The sequence below is a fragment of the Leptonychotes weddellii genome, chromosome 7, assembly GCF_054177405.1.
Source record: "Leptonychotes weddellii isolate Sample4059 chromosome 7, ASM5417740v2, whole genome shotgun sequence".
NCBI lineage: Eukaryota > Metazoa > Chordata > Mammalia > Carnivora > Phocidae > Leptonychotes > Leptonychotes weddellii.
In genome coordinates, this window is record NC_138375.1 from 111903464 (window position 1) to 111926019 (window position 22556).

The window sequence follows — 22556 nt, forward strand, 5'->3', positions numbered from 1 at the left end:
AAAGGAAAAAATAGTGGACGTAATTTCACTAATTATGTACTTCAAGGAATTGAGGATGAGATATGAGAATGTATGAGCCAGAGTTGTCTGCGAGCATTTGAAAAAGGGCCTGTACTGATTGAACATTTAATTTGAAATCATAGGGGTGACTGGTGGGGGGAGAGGGACAGAGGGATAGAGAGAATCTTAAGCAGGTTCCATGCCCAGCACAGAGTCGGATCTCACAACCATGAGATCATGATATGAGCTGAAACCAAAAGCTAGATGTTTAACCGACTGAGCCACCTAGGTGCCCTTCATGTGGGTGATTTCTAAAAAGCATACCAAGTAAAAAGGAAGGCTATAGAGCCAAAGCTAACATTGTCCCTGTGATTTCAGGCAACTCACTTATTCTTTCTGTTCTTCATCTATTAAATGAAAGGTTAGACTTTAAATGGTATCTTAAGGTCCTTTCTGTGTTTCTAGAACCCATGTTCAGATTCAACTTCTAGCTCAGGGTTCCTTCTACTATACCATGATAATTAAGAATAAATTAAAATTCTGGCCCTTTAAACTAGAAAATTCAGAAAAGGCTCCTATTTCCTTAAAAATTAACTATTAAATTGATCTTCATGAAGGGCAAATTTCTGCTTCTGTTGGCTCTTTCCCCCACCCCCACCCCAGATAGGGACTTCATACATTGGTCCTTCATCTATCCAAAAGCCAACTGTTTTCCAAAGCTGAATGAAAATCCAGAGTGAGGTTGACTGATTTTTACCCTGTGCAATGAGACTTCAGTATCAATGGAATGTAAATGTCCTATCTAATGAAAGTACATCTGATTTTGATTTACTGCTGCCTTACTTTTCTTTCAGGGTCATCCTCTGTTTCTCTCTTCTCTTTTTGGAAGGAGGGCAGGTTGGTAGGTTACCCAGGCATTCGAAATAAAACGAAACCTACGAATTGTCACCACCCGTGGGGACAGAGACATTACCTGACATAATACTTCCTACACTTCACTGGGGCAGGCTCTGTTGAATCAAACTTGAGTGGAGTGACAACATGTAATATACTCCAAAATAGTGTAGCTAATGCCAACATGGAAAAGTGGGAACTGGCGCCTGAAATCTGCAGGTACATGAAAAATTCCAAGGAGAACAAAAGTGAAAAAAAAATTCTAAGGAGAACAAAAGTGAACAAAAAATTCTAAGGAGAACAAAAGTGACAAAAGTGACAAGGAGAACAAAAGTGACAAAAGTATGCCACATTTTTATTTCATGAAGATGGAAGGTGTCACAGCAGGATATTCATCTTTGGGAAAAGTGAATAAAACATCATCTGAGTCACCAGTTTAAAGACACTTTGCTTTAAAATATAAACTTGCTTCTATGAGTTCTATTACAGATTGAACTTTATAGTTCAATCAATAAACTGCAAACTAAACATAAAAATTTCTTTAAGTATTCCTCTTTTATTCCACTGCTTAAAATAACTGCTGTTAATAATGAATTAGGCCAGTACTATAAAACTCAACTTCTCTATACACGTGGAGGTAAAACATGAGACCCATTTTGGCAGCTGGGCCTACTGGTTCACAGCAAAGCTCCAAATTCTGGCTTTACCATTCAATTTTTATGTGAGCCATATAACACATCAGCCACTCTAAACCTCAGTTTCCCCATCTGCAAAATGGGAATATTGATAGTATTTTACTTGAAACCACTGTGGGAAGGGTGCATTACACAATGTATATAAAGCATTTAGGATAGTATGTGGCATTTAAGTAAACATTTAACAAGCATTAGTGATTACTATCTGATAACAATTCCTATTAATTGCTGGGAGTTAAATATTTAAAAATTGAAACTAGTCACAGACCTGTACCCCTGAAATAAATAATACATCATGTGTTAATTGAATTTAAATTTAAAAATACAAAAATAAATAAAAATTGAAACTAGTTTCCAGTCTTCAAATATACTAACATACCAATTAGAATATAATTTAAGATATAGTATGCACAGATATTGGATAGCTGCCTATTCTGTCTGGTAAACATTTACCCACATGTAAATTATGTACCGGCTCCTTTTCCTTTCCAGTGTGATACTGAGATGACAACAGAGAAATGAAATACAGTACTGTGCCGTATGGTGAAGAATCAAACCACCTGGCTGTGGATCTAACTGTCCATTCTTATTCATTTGCACCCTATTTCTTTTTAGACTCAGGCTCATTTCTTCAAGCCTTCAGGCTGTAGGCCATGTTAATTTGCAAAGCAGCCAGAAACCTGTCCTTCACACTGGCAAACACAATACAGCCCCATTCTCAGGCTCCAGCTTTGAATTATCTGGAGCTCACCACATCCCCCTTGTGGTCATGGCGAGTATTTGCCAGGCTCTTGGGGAAAACAACCAGGAACCTCTATCATCCACAGAATAATGGTCTCAGACACCCTGTAGCTAACACGATTTGATTCCAGGTTTCTTTTGACTAATACTTTGTGGATTTCAGGTGTATACAACAAGGAAAAAAAAAAACCAACCTCTTAAGAGAACCAGTTAAGAAGGAACTGAGGAGACAATAGGTACACCAATTATTCCACTCCAACTCCTCCCTCCCTGTCATACACAACACAAGGGCCTGCTTCCGAGGGGCCAGCACCCTAACCCACTTCGTGAGAAAAACCGACGGGTGAACGAGCTGGTCCGAACAGCACTGGCTGGCCACTCACGGGCCCACTTCCTGGATGCCGACCCCGGCTTTGTGCACTCAGACGGTACCATAAGTCACCATGACATGTATGATTACCTGCATCTGAGCCGCCTGGGCTACACACCTTTCTGTCGGGCCCTGCACTCCCTGCTTCTGCGTCTGCTGGTCCAAGACCAGGGCCAGGGGGTCCCCCTGCCAGAGGCTGCACCCTAGGCATCCTCCTTCCCCGACATTAAATTCTCGTTCCTCAAAAAAAAAAAGTAAAATTATCCATTTCTATTTTGCTTCAACGTTTAATACTATTTGTCGTTCCTCTCTGTGTTCTTTTCCATCAGTATATTGTTTTAAAATATAAATCTCTACAAATAGGGGTCATTAACCTATAACTTTGATGGCCTCATTAAAGTCTACCTCTGAGGGAATTAAAAAACAAGAGAAACGAAAGAGTATTATGCAAACTAGTAAGAATAATAACATAAGAGATAAGACTTACTTAGGTAAGAGCGTGGGGTGACATTTTTTTAGACTGTTTCACCTACAACCAATGTTATGTTTAACATTTGTTTATTTTCTTACTCCCACTTCCATCCCCCTCACAATGTAAACTCTTTAGTTACCTTCTTTCCCTCCCAAACTTCCCCCGACATTTCCTTCAGAATTCTTCACACAGTCGTGATCACTGAAGAGGGGAGCATCTCTTTCAAAACAGCACTTTAAGGACAAGTTGCTTCACCTTCAAAATCAAGCACAATCTCACTGTCATCTCATCAGTGAATTCACGCTTTGCTTTCACTATATTCCCAACACTTAAAATCGTGTCTGACACATGGTAGGCACTCCAGTACATATTTGTTTCATCAGCAAATTCTCTTTGAAAAACCGAAAGTGGTCACACAGCCTCCGCCCCCGGAAAGCGACACAAGGTTTGAGATGGGCCGGAGGAGCTTCAGTGAGGCCCAGCACAGCGGCGGCGGGGGTGGCTAAAAGCCTCAAGTATCTCTTTCTCTTGAGGGTCTGCACGATAATTAGCCTAACTCAACCCAACACACTGTATGAAGGAAAGGCTGCTCTTGTAGTTAGAACCCAGAGATCCCTGTGGTAAACAGCATGAATTAGTCTGAGGTCTGCACATCCAGGTGCAGTTCAAATTACCGCAAAAGGCAACCAAATGACGAACAACAGACAGAGCAGAGCAACAAACATTCTGAGCCAGGAATTTTCATTGAACAAAGGCCCAGAGTAAGATGGCGCCCTTCTCCAGAAATTGGAGCGAGGAAAACGTCAACGCTCGTGGATGGTGCACGCGCCGGGGCGCGCCCCGGGCTACAACACGGGCCGAACTCACGTGAGCTGGGGCATCCAATGAGTGCTGTAGTTAGAGTCCACCCCCGGTTTCCGCCGCTCCCTGCGCACATGCGCCTTAGGCGCGCAACAGGATGCCAGCTGCGCAGGCGCAGCAGGCCCCTCCTCTCACGCACCTGACGCAAGGACACTGTAATCGGTTCGTGATTTATCCGTGTGACCTTGAGTCTTTCCTGCCTCCGAGGACCGGGGCTGTCGTAAGTGATGCCTTTATACCTCTCTTAGCCCCGTCTCCACTCACTGAGTCCAGTCTTGTTGCAGCCGGAACGAAAGGACACGCTTTTTCCGGCCATCATGCTGCGATGCCTATTAGCTATATGTCCTAACTCCGGGAGTGGCTGTCAGGTAGTCTCTGGTCAGGCAGCGCGGGCGGCGCCTCAGCGGAAGAGTGGTCCTCCAGGTCGCAGCAACTAACCCCCGCCCGCCACCCCACGTGGTTGGAGGTTTCCAGAAGCGCTACTACAGCCGCGCTGCGCAGCTCCTGGCCGCCGAGCGCGTTTGCCGCTTCGTAGTTCTACCATCTAACCGCCATGATAAGTGCTAGCCGAGCCGCGGCAGCTCGTCTTGTCGGCGCCGCAACCTCCCGGGGCCCCACAGCCGCCCGCCACAAGGTAAGGAACGGCTGGGTCTTTTCCGAGGGGCTCACGGCCTTGACCTCGTGCGGCGGGCCTCGCCCTTCAGACACAGAATTCGCCGGCACAGATCAGGATGGGAAGAGGATAACTAGCCTTCATTAATCAGAGCTGCCGTTGCAAGGCCTAACTCAGGGTTTTGCGTCCATATCTCGGACTCTGCTGAGTCACACCTCTTAAGAGCGTATAGTTTTATTCTAGGAAGTAGCGGATAGTGGTCCTGATAGTCTGTTCCGTGGCTGATGGCACGGTTTTGGCCTTGGGGGGCGAGGAACGCAGTTTTAGTTGGGAGGGAACCGCTATTGTAGGTTTCACTTAAATCTACAAGTCGTAGGGCGATTGTTCTCCTCTAAAATAGTGGGTGCGCGAAGACCTCGTTATTATGATGAAAAGAAAGAAGGAAAGTATCTTCGTAAAGTGAAAGCCAAGAACATTTGTCTGTAGTTCCCCAGGAATCTTTCGCGTAAGATTGTCCTTTCTTGTTATTTCAGAAAAAATAAGCAGATCAGAAAATGGCCATGGAGTTAGTTGCTCATTATCGTGTAAGACCGAACATGTCTTTGGAGAACAGAACCTGGTGTCCCTCTGCACTCAACATGGGGTTAAAAAGAAGGCTTGGAAGTATTCTGAGATTAGGTTTAGTCCTGGTTTGAGGCCACTCCCAAAATTTTTTTTCTAAACTGCCCAAGATTTCCATTCCTGGTTCCCTTAAGGTGTTAGCTTGGCTAGGTTGGGAATTGTCTCTGAACGATTTAGATTTGCAGCTGCGAGCACAGCCTAGTAAGGTTTAGATACCTGTACACTGCTGCTGAGTATGAAATTAAGAAGTGTCCAAGTAGTATTTTGTAAGGCAGTGATTCTCAACTGGGAACAATTTTGCCTCCCAGGGGGATATCTGGTAATGTCTGGAGATAATTTGTTACAATTTGGGGGGCCTACTGGCTTCTGACACTGGAGGCTGAGGACGCTGTTAAACATCCTGCAATGCTCAGAACAGTCTCCCACAACAAAGATTTGGTTCAAAAATCAGTAGTGCTAAGGTTGAGAAACTCTGTCATGATGTAATCAAAGACACTTTTAAATGTTTTTTTTTCCGTTTTCGAAAATTCGTATTCAGTTAAATTTGTCTTCTATTTAAGTACCACAATACGTCTGATATATAAGACTTCCATTTTTTCAGTATATGGTTACCAGAATGAAAGTTCAGACTTTGTGTTCTTCAGAAGAATGCTGGGAACGAGCTCAAGTTTTCATGTTTGTTGATGCACTTTTTTTTTTTTTTTTTTTTTTAGGATGGGTGGAATGGCCTTAGTCATGAGGCTTTTAGAATTGTTTCAAGACGGGACTATGCGTAAGTGTAACTTCGTTTCCTTTGAGAGAGAATAAATATTAAACCCTAGAGTAGTGGTCTCTAAACTTGTGATTAACTCTTCCATGAAGGAGAAAGGGACACATTCTTTTAATTTATAGGTTATTTAATGCACAACTACTTACGCATAAGTATTCTTATGTATTCCTGCAACGGTTCTGGAGACCATTAAGGTAACATTAACTATAGCATTATTTTAAATGTCTTTCAGCTCAGAAGCAATCAAGGGAGCAGTTGTTGGTATTGATTTGGGTACTACGAACTCCTGTGTGGCAGTTATGGAAGGTAAACAAGCAAAGGTGAGCGTGTTTGGAAGCTCTGGATCATATAGTAGTAGTTAGTACCCAATCTGGAATTCTGTGCCCTTTGGCTTAGATAAAGGACTTTTTTTTTTTTTTTTTTTTTTTAGAGCACAAGCAGGGGGAGCAGCAGGGGGATAAGCAGGCTCCCGCTGAGCAAGGAGCCCGATGCGGGACTCAATCCCAGGACCCTGGGATCATGACCTGAGCAGAAGGCAGACACTTAACCAACTGAGCCACCCAGGTGCCCCTAGAAGTAGACTTAATTTCCCATTCCGGTGGAAAGAGTACCTTGTTCCAGTATCTTAGTATGAAAGATCGGATTTATATTTATTTTTCCATTTTTTTGTTTTGTTTTTAGTTATAACTTGTTTCAAAGTGAAGGACTAAAAATACTTTAGGGGCGCCTGGGTGACTCAGTTGGTTAAGTGTCCAACTCTTGATTTCAGCTCAGGTCATGGTGTCAGGGTTGTGAGATCGAGCCGCACGTCGGTTCTGCCGTCAGCTGTGTGTGTGTGTATCTCTCTCTCAAATAAATAAAATCTTTTTCAAAAAGTAATAAAAATACTTGAAACGTGTACCTCAAATAGTAGTTACTATGTCAGCATTCACAGAGCAGAAAAGCATGCCCATTAGCACTGTTCTTGAGCATTTGTTTTGTGATAACGGCGGCTGTTTTGTGTCTTAAAATGATTGATAAAAAAGACTGGTGGTGGTGACTGGAACCTCATTCTCTGTTTTACTTTGGGAGTTTTAGGTGCTAGAGAATGCTGAAGGTGCCAGAACCACCCCTTCAGTTGTGGCCTTTACAGCAGATGGTGAGCGACTTGTTGGCATGCCGGCCAAGCGACAGGCTGTCACCAACCCAAACAACACCTTCTATGCCACCAAGCGTCTCATTGGCCGGCGATATGATGACTCTGAAGTACAGAAAGATATGTGAGTAATAGGAAAAGCATAGTTACTTCCAGAGACCACGCAAAAGAATCTTTTCAGCAAGATTCTTACAGCATCTTACCTTAGTAATTTTATACGTTGTCCATGGGGGCATGTCCTGCCCCTACCAAAAGGGTATTTCCTTCAAAAAAACATTCTTCTGTCTTCACATAATAGGTCTTTGCTATGTACTGACATGACGGGAAGATTTAGCTAGTCTTTTATGGACCATGTAAACTGGTGTTAAACTTACAAGGTAGATGGTGGCATAGGCCCCATCATGTGCTGATCAGCTAGGTTTTCAGAGTTTGTCCGTGTTAAAACATTATCAGTATTTCATTCCTTTTTATGGCCAGATAACATTCATTGTATGGATATGCTGTTGACCCTTAAACAACATGGGATTGTGGTGCCGAGCCTCGCTTCATTCAGTTGAACACCTGTGTATAAATTTTGACTACCCAGAAAGTTAGCTACTGATAGCCTACTGTTGACCAGAAACCTTACTGATGACATATGCAGTCAATTAACACCCATTTTGTATGTTATAAAGTACATTAGAGTAAAAACAATAAAGTCATAAGGAACAGGAAATATCTTTGTAGCATTGTATTTACCCAAAAATATCTGCGTATAAATGAACCAGTGCATTTAGAACTCATGTTTAGGGTCAACCATATACTACATTCTGTTTATTCATTTGTCAGTTAATGGGCATCTGGGGGCTGTTAAGAGTACTGCCATAGGGTGCCTGGCTAGCTCAGTCAAAACAACATACGACTTGATCTCTCAGGGTCTTGGGTTCAAACTCTGTGTTGGGTGTAGAGATTACTAAAAATAAACCTGAAAGAAAGAATACTGCCATAAACACTTGTGTACAGGCTTTTATAAGGATCTATGTTTTCATTTCTCTCCGGTAATGGACTTGCTAGGTCATTGGTAACTTGCTAAGCATTGCCAAAGCAAGGGCATAAATCTTTTGTTCAGGAAGTAAAGAATGTTCAGGTTTCACCAGGATGTTTTTACATGTTAGTGATCGGTTTCTAAAGCTTTTCATTAAATGGATTCCTGAAGTTTTCATTTGTTGGCCACGTATCTCTTGGGATGGAGGATGGACATTCGTGGTGTATGGTAGGTTGCACGGGCACATTTTTTCAAACATAATTTTTGTGTGTTTCAGTAAAAATGTGCCCTTTAAAATTGTCCGTGCCTCTAATGGAGATGCCTGGGTTGAAGCTCATGGAAAACTCTATTCTCCAAGTCAGATTGGAGCATTCGTGTTGATGAAGATGAAAGAGACTGCAGGTGAGAAAGTTGTAGTTCCTATCTGGGAAAGTTTGAAGAACTGGATGGTTCCTCACTTACATACCCCGGTGTCCCTCGGATGAGTCTGTGGTGGGTCCTATACAGAAAACCTAGAAATGGCAAAACTGTTACTCCTCACACATTCCCTACATAATGATTTATCTTCATACTTTTCCTAATGATGGTTTATCTTTTCCAATATAGAGGGGTGGTATTCTATACTGAAGCCGAAAGACTACATATTAATCTTTGGGCTCTGTTAAGTAAAACTTAAAACTTCCCATTTGGAGAAACTAGTGGCTGTTTTAAGTCTAAGAATAGGTCGTCATACCTGGTGCATCGTCACTATAATGTTAAACGTGAGATCTTGGGTTTTCAACCACTATCTTTAATTGGAGTGTTTTCTACAAGGTCTCTCTGTGTTAGGTCACATGCGAAGAAACTGATGAGTGTTGTCTGTGACTCTAAGAGGATGACACATGTTCTTAGCCTACGTGAGTAATTCTGTTAATTATTTCATCTGACAGAGTGGCATGATTATTTTTCATTCTTTAATTCTTTTCTAGAAAATTACTTGGGGCATACAGCAAAAAATGCTGTGATCACTGTTCCGGCTTATTTCAATGACTCTCAGAGACAGGTGAGTTCGGTTGGTGTTCTCATTCAGGAAATTAATGGTACTTGGGACACAGGGTGGAAAATGCTTTTTTCTTTTCTTTTAGGCCACTAAGGATGCTGGCCAGATATCTGGACTAAATGTGCTTCGGGTAATTAATGAACCCACAGCTGCTGCTCTGGCCTATGGTCTAGACAAATCAGAAGACAAAATGTAAGTTTGTGCAGTAAACTCCACCCAGATTTGTGAGACTCAGTTCATGGAACCATGAAAGTACTGGGCTGTGGTCTTTTTTTTTTTTTTTTTAACCTTGGTATGCATATTGGCAAGTATTTATTCAAAAGAGTGGTTGGGGGCATCTGGCTGGCCGAGTCAGTAGACCATGCAACTCTTGATCTCAGGATTGTGAGTTCAAGCCCAGGTTGGTCGTGGAGACTGCTTAAAAAAAAGTGATTGAGTCCTGTCAATTTTGCTTTTAAAAACGTATTTCAACTCTGTATTTACAAGTATTAGGGCTATGTATTAACACACTTGCCACTTAGGCAGTGATCCAATTTCATTATTTATACTTCAGGGGAATCATAAGTTTATGTTGGTTTGGTTATTAAAATTTATACCTTTGCGGCAGGTATTACTCTTTAAGGTCTTCTTTTCTTTCTTTCTAGCATTGCTGTATATGATTTAGGTGGTGGAACTTTTGATATTTCTATTCTGGAAATTCAGAAAGGTGTATTTGAGGTGAAGTCCACCAATGGAGATACGTTCTTAGGTGGTGAGGACTTTGACCAGGCCTTGCTACGACACATTGTGAAGGAGTTCAAGAGAGAGGTTGGTTACCAGTATAGTTAATATGTAGACATTGGGATGTTGAGAATGTCTTTGTTCAGATGGCTGTTTGCTTTATGATTTTTTGTCCTTAATAGAACATTGACTAGAACACTGAAATAATTGCATTTCAGTTCCACAGGTGGACTGAAATATTCTGGTTATCGTAGCTTCAGCTTGGGAATAAACAGATTAAAAAGGATATGATACTCTGTATAATATTGGCAAAGGAATTCTGGGAACTCCTGTTTTGAGTCAGAACCCAGTAACTGGAAAGAACTGATTGGGTTCAGCCCTCTGACTTCAGGCACAGCTAGCTTTTACAGAATAAGGTTTCTTTTCCTTACAGATTTTTAAGGGCAGTAAGTGATTCATGCTTGTTTATAAAGGTATGGATCTGTTTTATGTTGGTTAAACATCATCACTGTATTTTGAAATAGTATTCATCACCTTGCTAATGTGGGTATTGTGTGTTTTCATTTTGTAGACGGGGGTTGATTTAACCAAAGACAACATGGCACTTCAGAGAGTTCGGGAAGCTGCTGAGAAGGCTAAGTGTGAACTCTCCTCATCTGTGCAGGTAGGATGTGGACAAATCCCAACAGCCTTGATGTTTTCAGCCTTAGTTTATTTGAATAGCATGCTCTAATTGGTGTGATATCCATCTAATCTTTTTATACTTTGTTGGTTGGGGTAAAAGTCTTTCCATGAACAAAGGAGCATTACTTTTTTAAGGATGAGCTGGAATTTGTTAACCACCCAAATAAGAGGTTCTACATACCAGAGCCAAAAAATAAGATCTGAATGACATTGAATACATTTTATTTGCCTTAATTTAAAGGTACTGATTTTAAGATCTAGACTAGTAACTAGCGTACAAAATTAGAATCACTATCCTAGAAATAATAGCCTCTAAGAACTGCTGCTCTCTTCACTTCAGACAGCCCTTCAGGTGAGTCTCATATTGTCTCATTTAATTATTTGGATCAGCAGTCCAGAAAGTGAGCATGAAACCTGGCTGAAGGCTGGGGTATATACACTTGTGTACATTTCTCTCTGTTAGCATCAGAGTTGCTTGGCACCTGTTGAAGTGCTCAGCCTGTGTTGTTCCAGTTCTTCTCGAGAAGTGAAGCTTCACTTTGCCTTAACCACAAAGAATAGAACTGTATAAAGCATGTTAAGTCTGGGTCAGAGAGGCAACAAGATGGAAGGCCGGAGATCTGTCTCTGGGATCTCAGGTGGCAGCAGGAAAGCCAGAGCCTGTGACTACTTTAGTTGTTAATTTGATCGTACACAATGGGTTATCCAGTGTGGGAATACCTGGATTTTTTTTTTTTTTTCCCCAGACCTGGATTTTAAAGTTTTTTAAAGTAGCTGTGACAAAGTTATATAGTCATCTATGATGATGGTGTTGCTTTGTCCCTGCTATTACAGAGTGGCAGAACTTTGCAACATATGATGGTTAGGATTAGAGTTGGAATACGTGACACTGCTTTGGAAGGTGAGGTTGGTTGTTTTTAGTGTGGTTCTTATTGATAGGCATTTGGATTGTTTTCTGGCATTTTGCTGGTAAAGTGTTGAGCATTCTTGCACATTAATGTTTGTGCATGTATAATTATAAATCTGTAGAATAGGGGCGCCTGGGTGGCTCAGTCGTTACGCATCTGCCTTCGGCTCAGGTCATGATCCCAGGGTCCTGGGATCGAGCCCCGCATCGGGATCCCTGCTCAGCGGGAAGCCTGCTTCTCCCTCTCCTAATCTCCCTGCTTCTGTTCCCTCTCTCACCATCTCTCTCTCTCTCTCTCTTTCACATAAATAAATAAAATCTTTAAAAAATAAATCTGTAGAATAAATTCCTTGAAGCATCACCTTCATGGGGTTTACAGTGTGGTTTAGAGTTTTTTGTTTTTTTTTTTTTAAGATTTATTTATTTTAGAGAGCACGTGGTGGAGGGGCAGAGGGAGAGAGAATCCCACCCAAGCAGATTCCCCGCTGAGCGCAAAGCCCGGTGCAGGGCTCCATTCCATGACTAAGATCATGAGCCGAAATCAAGAGTCGGATGCTCAACCAACTGAGCCACCCACGCACCCCGAAGAGATAGATATTAACTAGGACATCATATTAATAATTGTCAAGCCAGAAGTAATGTGAGAGGTTAAGAGTGGCCCTGTAGACAGAATGCTGGGATTCAAGTCCTTTTTCATCACTTAATAGCTGTGTGGCCTTAATAAATTATTTAACATTTCTGTTTGTTGCTCTAAAATGAGGATAATAGTGCTTTCTCCCTTAGAGTTGTGAAGATTCCTAAATTGATACATGGTTAGAATATGTCTTACATAGTATTCTAAAGTTATTGGGGTGCATGGGTGGCTCAGTTGGTTGTCTGCCTTTGCCTTAGGTCATGATAACCAGGGTCCTGGGATCGAGCCCCGCATCCGGCTCCCTGCTCAGTGGGGAGTCTGCTTCTCCCTTTTCCCCTGCTTGTGTGTGCAAATAAAATCTTTAAAAAAATAAAGTTGTTAATGTGGTAAAAGAGCAAAGTTAGATTTATAATTGTAAGAGAAAACTGATAAAGGTGTTTGACCTAACAAGGAGAGCTTCTGAAAGAGGAGTTGATCAGAGAAAGATAAAGGGTCCAGTAAATACAAGGCTCTGGGGTGAAGATCTGAGAAAGGGCTGGTGTGTTTGAGAGCAGACATGCAGGGAAAGTGGAATATGAGAATAGAAGCATTAAAGATTTGGGATTTGGGTCTGTCCTGAAAAGTGTGAGTATAAACCAATGAAAACTTTTTATGAGTAATCTCTACACCCAACATGGGGCTCCAACTCATGACCCTGAGATCAAGAGACACATGTTGCCTCCTGAGCCAGCCAGGCACCCCGGTGAAAACTTAATTTAGGGGCAGTAATATGGTCAGATGGGGCTTATGAAAAGTGCTCTGTCAGAAGTGGAATAGAGATTTATTAATGGGTTAGGAGGGGTCCTGTGGCAGAGGCAGCTTGAGTGGAAAGTGGGAGAACCTTGGGAAGCTATTGTGGACTTGGACTAGAGTGTGAGGTGCTGTGTTGAATTTGAGAGAGAAGGGACAAAACTTGGTCACAAACTGGTTTCAGAGGGTTGAGAGTCCTGGAGTTGTCCAAATTGTCATTAACTACATATAGCATAGAGAATTACATTAATACAGTGTCCATGTGAGGATTTTTATTTATTTGACAGAGAAAGTGAGAGAGCACAAGCAGGGGGAGCAGCAGAGGGAGAGGGAGAAGCAGGCTCTCCGCTGAGCAGGGATCCTGATGCGGGACTCTATCCAGGACCCTGGGATCATGACCTGAGCCAAAGGCACTTAACCGACTGAGCCACCTAGGCGTCTCTACATTCTTCATTGTTAATAACAAACACATTCTAAATTTTTTGCCTTTGGAAAGAGAACAGCTTGAATGGTCTTTGGTGGCTGTTCATTTAAAGTGGGTCTCACTTTCCCTGTAACTTTGGAAGTCTTCCTAATGGTGGGAGTATGGTCTTATTTTAATTGAAATAATAAAGAAACTTCACCACTATTGCTCTCCCTGCTTTCTTTGCAGACTGACATTAATTTGCCATATCTTACGATGGATGCTTCTGGACCCAAGCATTTGAATATGAAGCTGACCCGGGCTCAGTTTGAAGGGATTGTCACTGATCTAATCAGGAGAACCATCGCCCCATGCCAAAAAGCCATGCAAGATGCAGAGGTCAGCAAGAGTGACATAGGAGAAGTGATTCTTGTTGGTGGCATGACTAGGATGCCCAAGGTATGGATCCATCGAATCCTTGGCATGGGAAAGTAGAGAGGGCAAGCACATAATGTTTTCTCTGGACAAATGGTTTGTGTAGAGACATGAATATGTGGCGTTCCTGCCACATTGACCTGAAAGGGGGATGAGTTTGTGCCCTCACTAGAATTCTTTTTTAGCCTTTTTTAAATTAAGAGGTATCAGGAAAAGGATTGGGAAGGGCAGAATGTCTTTGGGGTGGTAGCATGAAGGATCCTGTACTTCATTTTTGGGAGTATTTTTAGGAATGAAACAGTTTGAGATCAGAGATGGCTTAAAACCTTGGTATTGTCTAGCTCTAGAGGCAATTTTGGATAAGAATGTCTTTGCACCATGGTGTTTGGGGATTCTAACTGCATCTCTTCAACAAAGATTTGTGCAGTGATGCATTTTATTTATCAACACATCATTCTGATAAGACAGGTGTGTGGAAAACTAATGACTGAGCACAGAACCTGTTGAAGATGCAATTCTTGTTGTATAGCTTGAATAGAATTTTCTTGGGCTTTAATAGTAATTTTTCCTTTGGGGTTTCTGGGCTTAGGAGAATATGCACAGATAAATGTGGAGAAAAAAGCAGCTTTGGACAAGGAAGAGATCTTTGGGCTAACAAATTATCCCAGATGCTATTTAATTAGCACTTTTTCCTAGCATTATTAGTAAAATAAGCAGGAAGAACATGCCTCACATTAGCACCAGTGTTGAATTATTGAATTAAGCACTGCTGCTTTTAAGTTGGTTTTTAGTTGATCAGAAGGAGTTGGACTATATTTAAATCCTCGTGTCTTACATCCTCTGTTTCTTCTTTTTTTTGGGTGGGGGGTGGTGGTTGTTTTTTAAGTAGACTCCATGCTCAGCGTGGAGCCCAGCATGGGGCTTGAACTCATGATCCTGAGCTCAAGACCTGTGCTGAGATCAAGAGTTAGGCGCTTAACCAACTGAGCCACCCGAACACCCCATGCACCCTCTACTGCTTTTTTTTTAAATAAGATTTTGTTTATTTGAGAGAGTGAGCATGTGAGCTGGGGGAGAAACAGAGGGAGAGGGACAAGCAGACTCTGTGTCAAGTGTAGAGCCCAATGCAGCTGAGCCCAGAACCCTAAGGTCATGACCTGAGCCGAAACCAAGAGTCTGAGGAAATCAGAAGTTTGGCGCTCAACCAACTGTGCCATCCAAGCACCCCTTTATCCTCTATTTCCAGTTTAATGTGTTGTATGGGAAACCCAGTAACAAAACTTAGGCAGATTCTTCTCATATCTTAAAAGGGGGGCTATGAATGATAAGTGAGTATTACCCACTTGACACATTTAGGTCATTAAGGAAAACTCAGATATGAAATAGTAATTTGAATATTCTTGGATCTGAAGCAGCTTGTCCTGAGATTTGCTGTGATTTTGGAACACACTTTTCCCTTCTTGGGTAGTTTCCCTTAGTAGATAATGACAGGTTCTCTCTCTTTTTTTTTTGATGGTTCAGGTTCAGCAGACTGTACAGGATCTCTTTGGCCGAGCCCCAAGCAAAGCTGTAAATCCTGATGAGGCTGTGGCCATCGGAGCTGCCATTCAGGGAGGTGTGTTAGCTGGTGATGTCACAGATGTGCTGCTCCTGGATGTCACTCCCCTGTCTCTGGGTATTGAGACTCTGGGAGGTGTTTTTACCAAACTCATCAACAGAAACACCACTATTCCAACCAAGAAAAGCCAGGTAAGAATCACCTACTCTTCCGTTGTCACAGAGATACGAGGATCTGTGAGGGACATGATTGCACCCCTTTTTGTGAGCTTTTCCTGGAAAACTTCGCTTTTTGTCTTGGGAGTCTATACTAGTTGAATGTGTGTGCTAAGAATCTTGTGTTTTGTTCTCTCTTTTTGTTACTGATCCTGAAAAAGTTCTCTTTACCTGTCACCCAGCAGTGATGATTGGAGGTAGGGTATCAGTAGTCTCCTTCACAGGGTTAAAATAACTTCGCAAAAGGAGCCTCATCATTTGGGACTAAATTCCCTGTACTCTTTTGTTCTGAAAGACAGTAAAAAGAACCTGGCCAAGATTAGGAGAGTGTACTTGTTTTGTGGGTGAATGATGGGGTTCCTTAGATACCAAGCAGGGCTACTTCGACAGGGGCTCACTCAGTCTAAGAATTACTTCCTGCCTTTCCCAATTTTGATGTTTTTCTGAATAACTGTTAATACCAAATGGATATTGCTGTTTCTTCAGTGATGTATTGCCAACACATCGCTCTGAAGAGAACTATGGTGACTTCCCATGACATGTCTCTGACCTGTTTCTTCAGATGAGCATGTTTCAAGATCTCAGTTTTTTAGCTCCTTCTTTTGACACTGTATTTGCTAATGCTGCATCTTTGTATAGTGCATTTGTTTAGCTGAAACAATAGCTATTGTATACCCTTTGACTGCTAATCCTACTCTTGTTCCCTGCAAAGACATAAGCCTTTGTTCTGAACACCATGTGCGTTGGGATTCTGAAGTGTTGAGATGGGAATTTCTTTCTTTGACTTGCACTTTGTATAAAGGGAAGTAGCCTAATCAGACTGCCAACCCGGGGAGTTTCTTTCTCCCTAGGTGTTTTCTACAGCTGCTGATGGTCAGACTCAAGTGGAGATTAAAGTGTGTCAGGGTGAGAGAGAGATGGCTGGAGACAACAAACTTCTTGGACAGTTTACTTTGGTAGGTATCAGGAATTCTGGATATTGTACTTGTCATTCCTTTTAATATGCAGTTAGACTATATTTTAATACTTAATGATATTACCAAAAACTGCTAAAACACAGGGACCTAGTCTGTGTTACCTTAGTTCAGTGTACAAATTCTGCAGCTGGATACCCATGGCTTCAATTTTTACCTGAAAGTCTTGCTTGTTCCTGATGCCTTAGGAATTTCATTAAGAAATTGATAAATACAAGAGCCAGGAAAAAATTCATAACAATGTTAAGAATGTTAAGAAAAATTCCCAATTACTATTTAAGACCTTTGATATTGGCTCCTACTCAGCATTGTTTATTGGTTCTTGGTGAGATGAACAGTGATGGAGACTTATTCAATGGGTCCTCAGGTACAGCCATTATGGTTACTTGCTGTAGTGAACCTTTACTGGCATGAGCCCTTTTTATTTCAGGTAGCAATGAAATTACTACCCTTACTATAAATTTGTGATTTGTGTTTTTATACATTTTAATTGTTTGGTTTTTTTTAAAGATTTTATTTATTTGACAGAGCGAGATAGTGAGAGCAGGAACACAGGCAGGGAGAGTGGGAGAGGGAGAAGCAGGCTTCCTGCCGAGCAGGGAGCCCGATGTGGGACTCGATCCCAGGACCCTGGGATCATGACCTGAGCCAAAGGCAGACGCTTAACGACTGAGCCACCCAGGCGCCCCATTTTTAATTGTTTTTTGTTCCTCCCAGGAACAAGTTACTTGTTCACCCAGAATACTGTAGAGGTTTGGAATAGAACACTGGACCTCTTACGAGAGGAGCTTTAACTCTGTGTATTTATTTTAGATTGGAATTCCTCCAGCCCCTCGTGGAGTCCCTCAGATTGAAGTTACATTTGACATTGATGCCAATGGGATTGTACATGTTTCAGCCAAAGATAAGGGTACAGGACGTGAGCAGCAGAGTAAGTGCTCTTATTTATCAGACTTTAAGAGTGAGGCGAGGGACCTCATTGAAGTTCCTCTGTTTGAGAAGTAGACCTTCTAGGTTACCCCCAGTCTTAGTGGAGAATGAGTTTTGTCCCTTTTCTCCTTGGTTGGCAGATTCACATTAACAGGTGTGGTGTTTATTACCCCAAATGGGCAAGCACTGGGCTTCTGGATTATTGAAGTTTTGGTAGACAGGCAGGTCAGTTGGTCTGTGTTATTTCAGACCCTTGGTTTCCTTCTTTTTACTCTAGGACAACAGGGTATTTTTCTGTATATTACATATCAAAATTGGTTACTCTGAACAGGTGTATTCTTTTTCTTAATACCATAGAATAAGAAGCAGGTAATTTTATAACAGTAACAAATAACAGTAACAAGATGCCTTTTTTTCTCACTGTAGTTGTGATCCAGTCTTCTGGTGGGTTAAGCAAAGATGATATTGAAAATATGGTTAAAAATGCAGAAAAGTATGCTGAAGAAGACCGGAGAAAGAAGGTAACTACTTTCTGCCTCTTGCATCTGGGAGGTGATGGGAGTTTGGACATGTATCATTGACACATGAATCCGTCCTTCCTCTCTCTTTGCTCATAACTTTTGTGTGGAATGCCTTTATTTTCAGTCTTTCCATATCAGAATTCTTACGTGCTCCAATCCAGCTGAAATCCCTTATAGACCTCCTAGACTATTTCAGACCACAGTAATTTGTTTCAACTTTTAACTATATGCATCACTTAGCATATTGTCTAGCTCCATGGGGACATTCAGCCAACTGGTTGATTGGGAAGTCTTCATACTAAATTACTAATTTCTTTTAGGAACGAGTTGAAGCTGTTAATATGGCTGAAGGAATCATTCATGACACAGAAACAAAAATGGAAGAATTTAAGGACCAACTGCCTGCTGATGAGGTGAGTGCTCTTTTAAAATAGTTAATGAAATTAGGCATTGTCACCAATGTCAATGAAGTGGTTTTTTTTTCCTTCTAAGATTTTATTTATTTATTTGAGAGCACAAGCAGCGGGGAAGATCAGAGGGAGAGGGAGCAGACTCCCTGCTGAGCAGGGACCCCCCCCCCCAATGTGTGGCTGAATCCCAGGACCCTGGGACCATAACCTGAGCCAAAGGCAGATGCTTAACCGACTGAGCCACCCAAGTGCCCCTGAAGTTTTTCTTGATAGGTGTGGGTCTTGATAGGAATTCAGTGGTATTTTTTCACAAAGGCTTTTTATTTCCATTTTTCACACAAACTTTCATTTGGGGCCATTTTATAAATAAGGAAATAGAGATAAAATTTGATGAGTTCTGCCAGTGATAGGAATTTGTTTCTTAATGTTTCTGAGTATTACTGCTACACAAAATGAGGGATAAGAAACCCAGAAAAAGAGTTTGGTTTTGTTTTTAAGTGCAACAAGCTAAAAGAAGAGATTTCCAAAATGAGGGAACTTCTGGCTCGCAAAGACAGTGAAACAGGAGAAAACATAAGGCAGGCAGCATCTTCCCTTCAGCAAGCATCACTGAAGCTCTTCGAAATGGCATACAAAAAGGTACAAGGGCTGAAGGGCATGTTGCTCAATGAATTTACCCCTAACTTGATCTTAATAGAATTGTTGATTACTGCATCACTGATGGCACTCTACATGGCCATTTATAGAACTGGGGGTATTGGAGTTGGAAATACTCTTCCTGCCTTCTTGACTCCGCGTTGGGAGGGAGGGTGATAGCAGTCAAGGGAGGGATGCACAGAAGCCACCAATAGTGTACAAGGAGGGAGGGAGAGTGGAAAAGGCTGGATATGCCTCCTCAATAGTTTATCAAACTGTCAGTCTTAACATTAAATGAGTTGCTTTCAAATATTTCCTTAACAGATGGCATCTGAGCGAGAAGGCTCTGGAAGTTCTGGCACTGGGGAACAAAAGGAAGATCAAAAGGAGGAAAAACAGTAGTAACAATAAACTTTGGAGTCGAAATATGATGCTTGGGAGTGAAGGGACTTCCTGAGCAGAAATGGGCAAATTTCAGTCTTTTACTGTGTTTTTGCAGTATTCTATATATAATTTCTTTAATATGTAAATTTAGTGACAGTTAGCTAATGATCATTTAATGAGCATTTCAACCATACAAAGTTCATAGTACTCTGTCAGTCATTTTTCAGCTGCATGTAAAGGGCGGGGGGGGGGGGAGATGATTTATTCATCATTATTAAAACAATGTTTTGTGCTTTAGTAGCCATATTTTCAAGAGCTGAAACCGTCTCTAAACATAATAATGAAGGTAGTCAGCCATAGACCTGGAATGAGATCATATGGGGATGGGATCCTGTTCTAGTTAATTGAGAACTACTATACCAGCCTGTATGTATAAGGGATTCTTCAACTAAGGCCTTGCTGTGCCATGTTGGGAGGTAGGGCAGGAGTAGCTAGATCAATGGAAAAATAGCTGTTAGGTACAGCTTTAAAATAAGGTAATAGGGCTCCCTAACTTTCCTAAGGCATATTTTTCTAGCTATCTTCTGTCTTGTGTCGGGGCACTTGTGTCCTTGTTATTTTTTTTTGGATCCATTCTGGGGTTTTTTCTTTTTTAAATAAATACGAAAAGCATCTTGATCTCTTGTTTTGAGGAGTGAGGCTCTGAGATTTAGCTTCAGGAATAGGATATGAGTCATACTTCCCATTCCCTGACCTAAAGTTGTTCAGGTGGAATACATGATTTTCTAACACTGGCTCAAATATAAATTCAGGATTTTTAAGGGCTGGTATGATGAAAACATTACCAAGGACAGTCCATCAGGAATTGATTCTACATTTCTCCTGTTTAATCCTGAGTGAGTTGCCTTGTCCTATATCCTCTGGTGTAGTTCTAATTAAATGCTGAAACCTTCAGAAGCAGAAGGGTGAATATCTTCCTATATTAAGTGTGAAGAATTATTTCCCAGAAGTTTTCCAATAGATTCCCAAACCCCTTTCATGGATTACTGTCATATACCATGCCCAAAGGAATCTGTCAGGAACATGGGCTCATACCCCCATCAGTGTAATGCCTCCTTTATTTTGTGAGATCTGGAAATGAAACTGATGTATAATTAAGTCAATATATTGCTCTAATGTGAAGGAGATTGTTTACACAATAATTACATTCCTGGAAAATTAAATGTTCCTTAACACCCATGTAAACACTTCTGGAGATTCATATGAAAAATAAATTCTAGGCTCAAGTTTTCAGCTACATGAATACTTGAGAACCTTGTGGGATGTGCAGTAAATCTTGTGAAAGATTATTTTGTGGTACTTAGCATCTCTGGTCAGCCCTTGCCCACTGAATGCCTCAAGAGTCTCCTAATCATTGATAAGCCCCTCAAGGACTTCTAAAGCACCCCATTAAGAACTAGTAGCTTTTTATCAAAGTTGGCATCAGGTTAAAGAGCTGCTTGGAAAGGTAGTGAGAGATACTGTCTCACGCTACCCCATCTGTAGTGAACACAGAGCAGCATTTAAGGTACCTACCAGTAAAAATGATAAATGGTGCAAAGAACCTTGAAAGACAAGGTTCTTTATTCTTCAGATACAGTCTTCCTTTTGTGGACAACTGCTTCATAGGGCCCAAAAGGAACTTCTGGTTTCCCTTCCTAAGTAGTCTTTCCAGTTAAGAGTAAATAGACTTCTTAACAGTTGCCTAAACAAAAAAAAGTCAACAAATCTTAGCCACTGTCAAAGTACATCCAGAACCACCTTCTCCACTCCTACTACCAAGTATAATTTACTCATTGGGTTTTTCCAAGTAGTTTTCCCCACTTAAAATCACACCCTTGCCATTCTGGTGATGTAGTGCGCAATCAAAAACTGTATGTGGCATTTCAGGGTGCCTGGGTGGCTCGGTTAAGAATCCTGACTCTTGATTTTAGGCTCAGGTCATGCTTTCAGGGTTGTGGGATCAAGGCCCAAGTCTGGCAGGCTCTGCACTAAGTGGGGAGTCTGAGATCTTTCCCTCTGCCCACTCACCCCCTGCTCTTGGGCATGCACACCCCCTTTCAAATCTTTAAAAAAAAAAAATGACGTGGCATTTGTGTCCTTTTAGGTAAGAATAGTTTTTTTTTTTAATCTTGTCAGAAAGCAAGCACAAGCACGAGAAGCAGCAGGCAGAGGGAGAAACAGGCTCCCCGCTGAGCAAGGAGCCCAATGTGGGACTTGATCCCAAGACACTAGGATCATGACCTGAGTGAGTGACTCAGGCATAGGACACTGACTTCTCTTGAAGAGTACAGGCCATTTCATTTACAGAATGGCCCTTTGGATTCACCTGATTTCCTTGAGTTCAGAGTTAGGTACATATTACTGGTAGAAATACAAGATAGGTGTTCTATCAATGTATCAATTACCAGGGAGAATAAGATGCTCTGCTCCATACTTCATTTTGAAGATACTTTTCATAAGTAATCTATTATGGTGGCTTAATTTTAAGTATAACATTTACATTAGAGATTCTATAGCAAGAAGAAACCGTAAAGTTAAAAGCAAATTCTTACAGAAGGTACATGAGATTAGAAGTTGAGACAAACCTGACCTTGAAAATGCACTGCTTCAAGCAAAGGCCCTTCACTATTTTCAGATACCACGGTGACTCCATTCTCCAGTCCTAAGGCTGCTTTCTAAGAGCTATGTCTCCTTTCCTCTAGTATTGGAACAATGAGATCGGTAAAAGCTTTAGATAGAGGAACTACAGGGTGACCTACATTACTCAATCTGTACAGCATGGAAGTAATTTAGCAATTACAAAAAGAACCATTGAAACAGCCATTTCTGTAGGTTAAAAACAATGTCAGCAATTTGATATGGTTAAACCTAATACAATGCACCATCATCAAACCCATTTCTGCTGCAGCAGGTCACGAAGCAGAAGCTTGGGGGGAGGAGCAGAGGGAGAGAGAATCTTAAGCAGGCTCCACATCCAGCGCAAAGCCCAACGCTGGGCTGGATCTCACAATCCTGAGATCATGACCTGAGCCAAAATCAGTTATACTTTTAACGGACTGGGCCACCCAGGTGCCCCAGTG

General features: G+C 41.5%; 1 protein-coding gene and 1 non-coding gene across 2 annotated transcripts; both read left to right on the top strand.

Moving 5' to 3' along the window:
• Positions 1–4461: 4461 nt before the first annotated feature.
• HSPA9 (heat shock protein family A (Hsp70) member 9) lies at positions 4462–20768 on the top strand. Its single transcript, XM_006739856.3, has 17 exons — positions 4462–4667; positions 5981–6039; positions 6269–6356; positions 7114–7295; positions 8473–8597; positions 9164–9237; positions 9320–9426; positions 9879–10041; positions 10526–10618; positions 13621–13830; positions 15328–15555; positions 16431–16535; positions 17367–17484; positions 17910–18004; positions 18325–18417; positions 18913–19053; positions 19375–20768. The coding sequence occupies exons 1-17, from the start codon at positions 4587–4589 to the stop codon at positions 19450–19452; spliced, it is 2040 nt and encodes a 679-aa protein (XP_006739919.1). The 5' UTR covers positions 4462–4586; the 3' UTR covers positions 19453–20768.
• LOC115943117 (small nucleolar RNA SNORD63) lies at positions 14228–14302 on the top strand. The gene has a single exon (XR_004077726.1). It is a non-coding gene; the product is annotated as a small nucleolar RNA SNORD63 (small nucleolar RNA).
• Positions 20769–22556: the final 1788 nt, after the last annotated feature.

What these genes read in the sequence shown, in the direction of transcription:
- HSPA9 (XM_006739856.3), top strand. Translation starts at nt 4,587, where the DNA reads ATGATAAGTGCTAGCCGAGCCGCGGCAGCTCGTCTTGTCGGCGCCGCA. An exon ending in CCACAGCCGCCCGCCACAAG is followed by an intron (nt 4,668 to 5,980) that starts GTAAGGAACGGC and finishes TTTTTTTTTTAG; the next exon opens with GATGGGTGGAATGGCCTTAG. An exon ending in GAAGATGAAAGAGACTGCAG is followed by an intron (nt 8,598 to 9,163) that starts GTGAGAAAGTTG and finishes ATTCTTTTCTAG; the next exon opens with AAAATTACTTGGGGCATACA.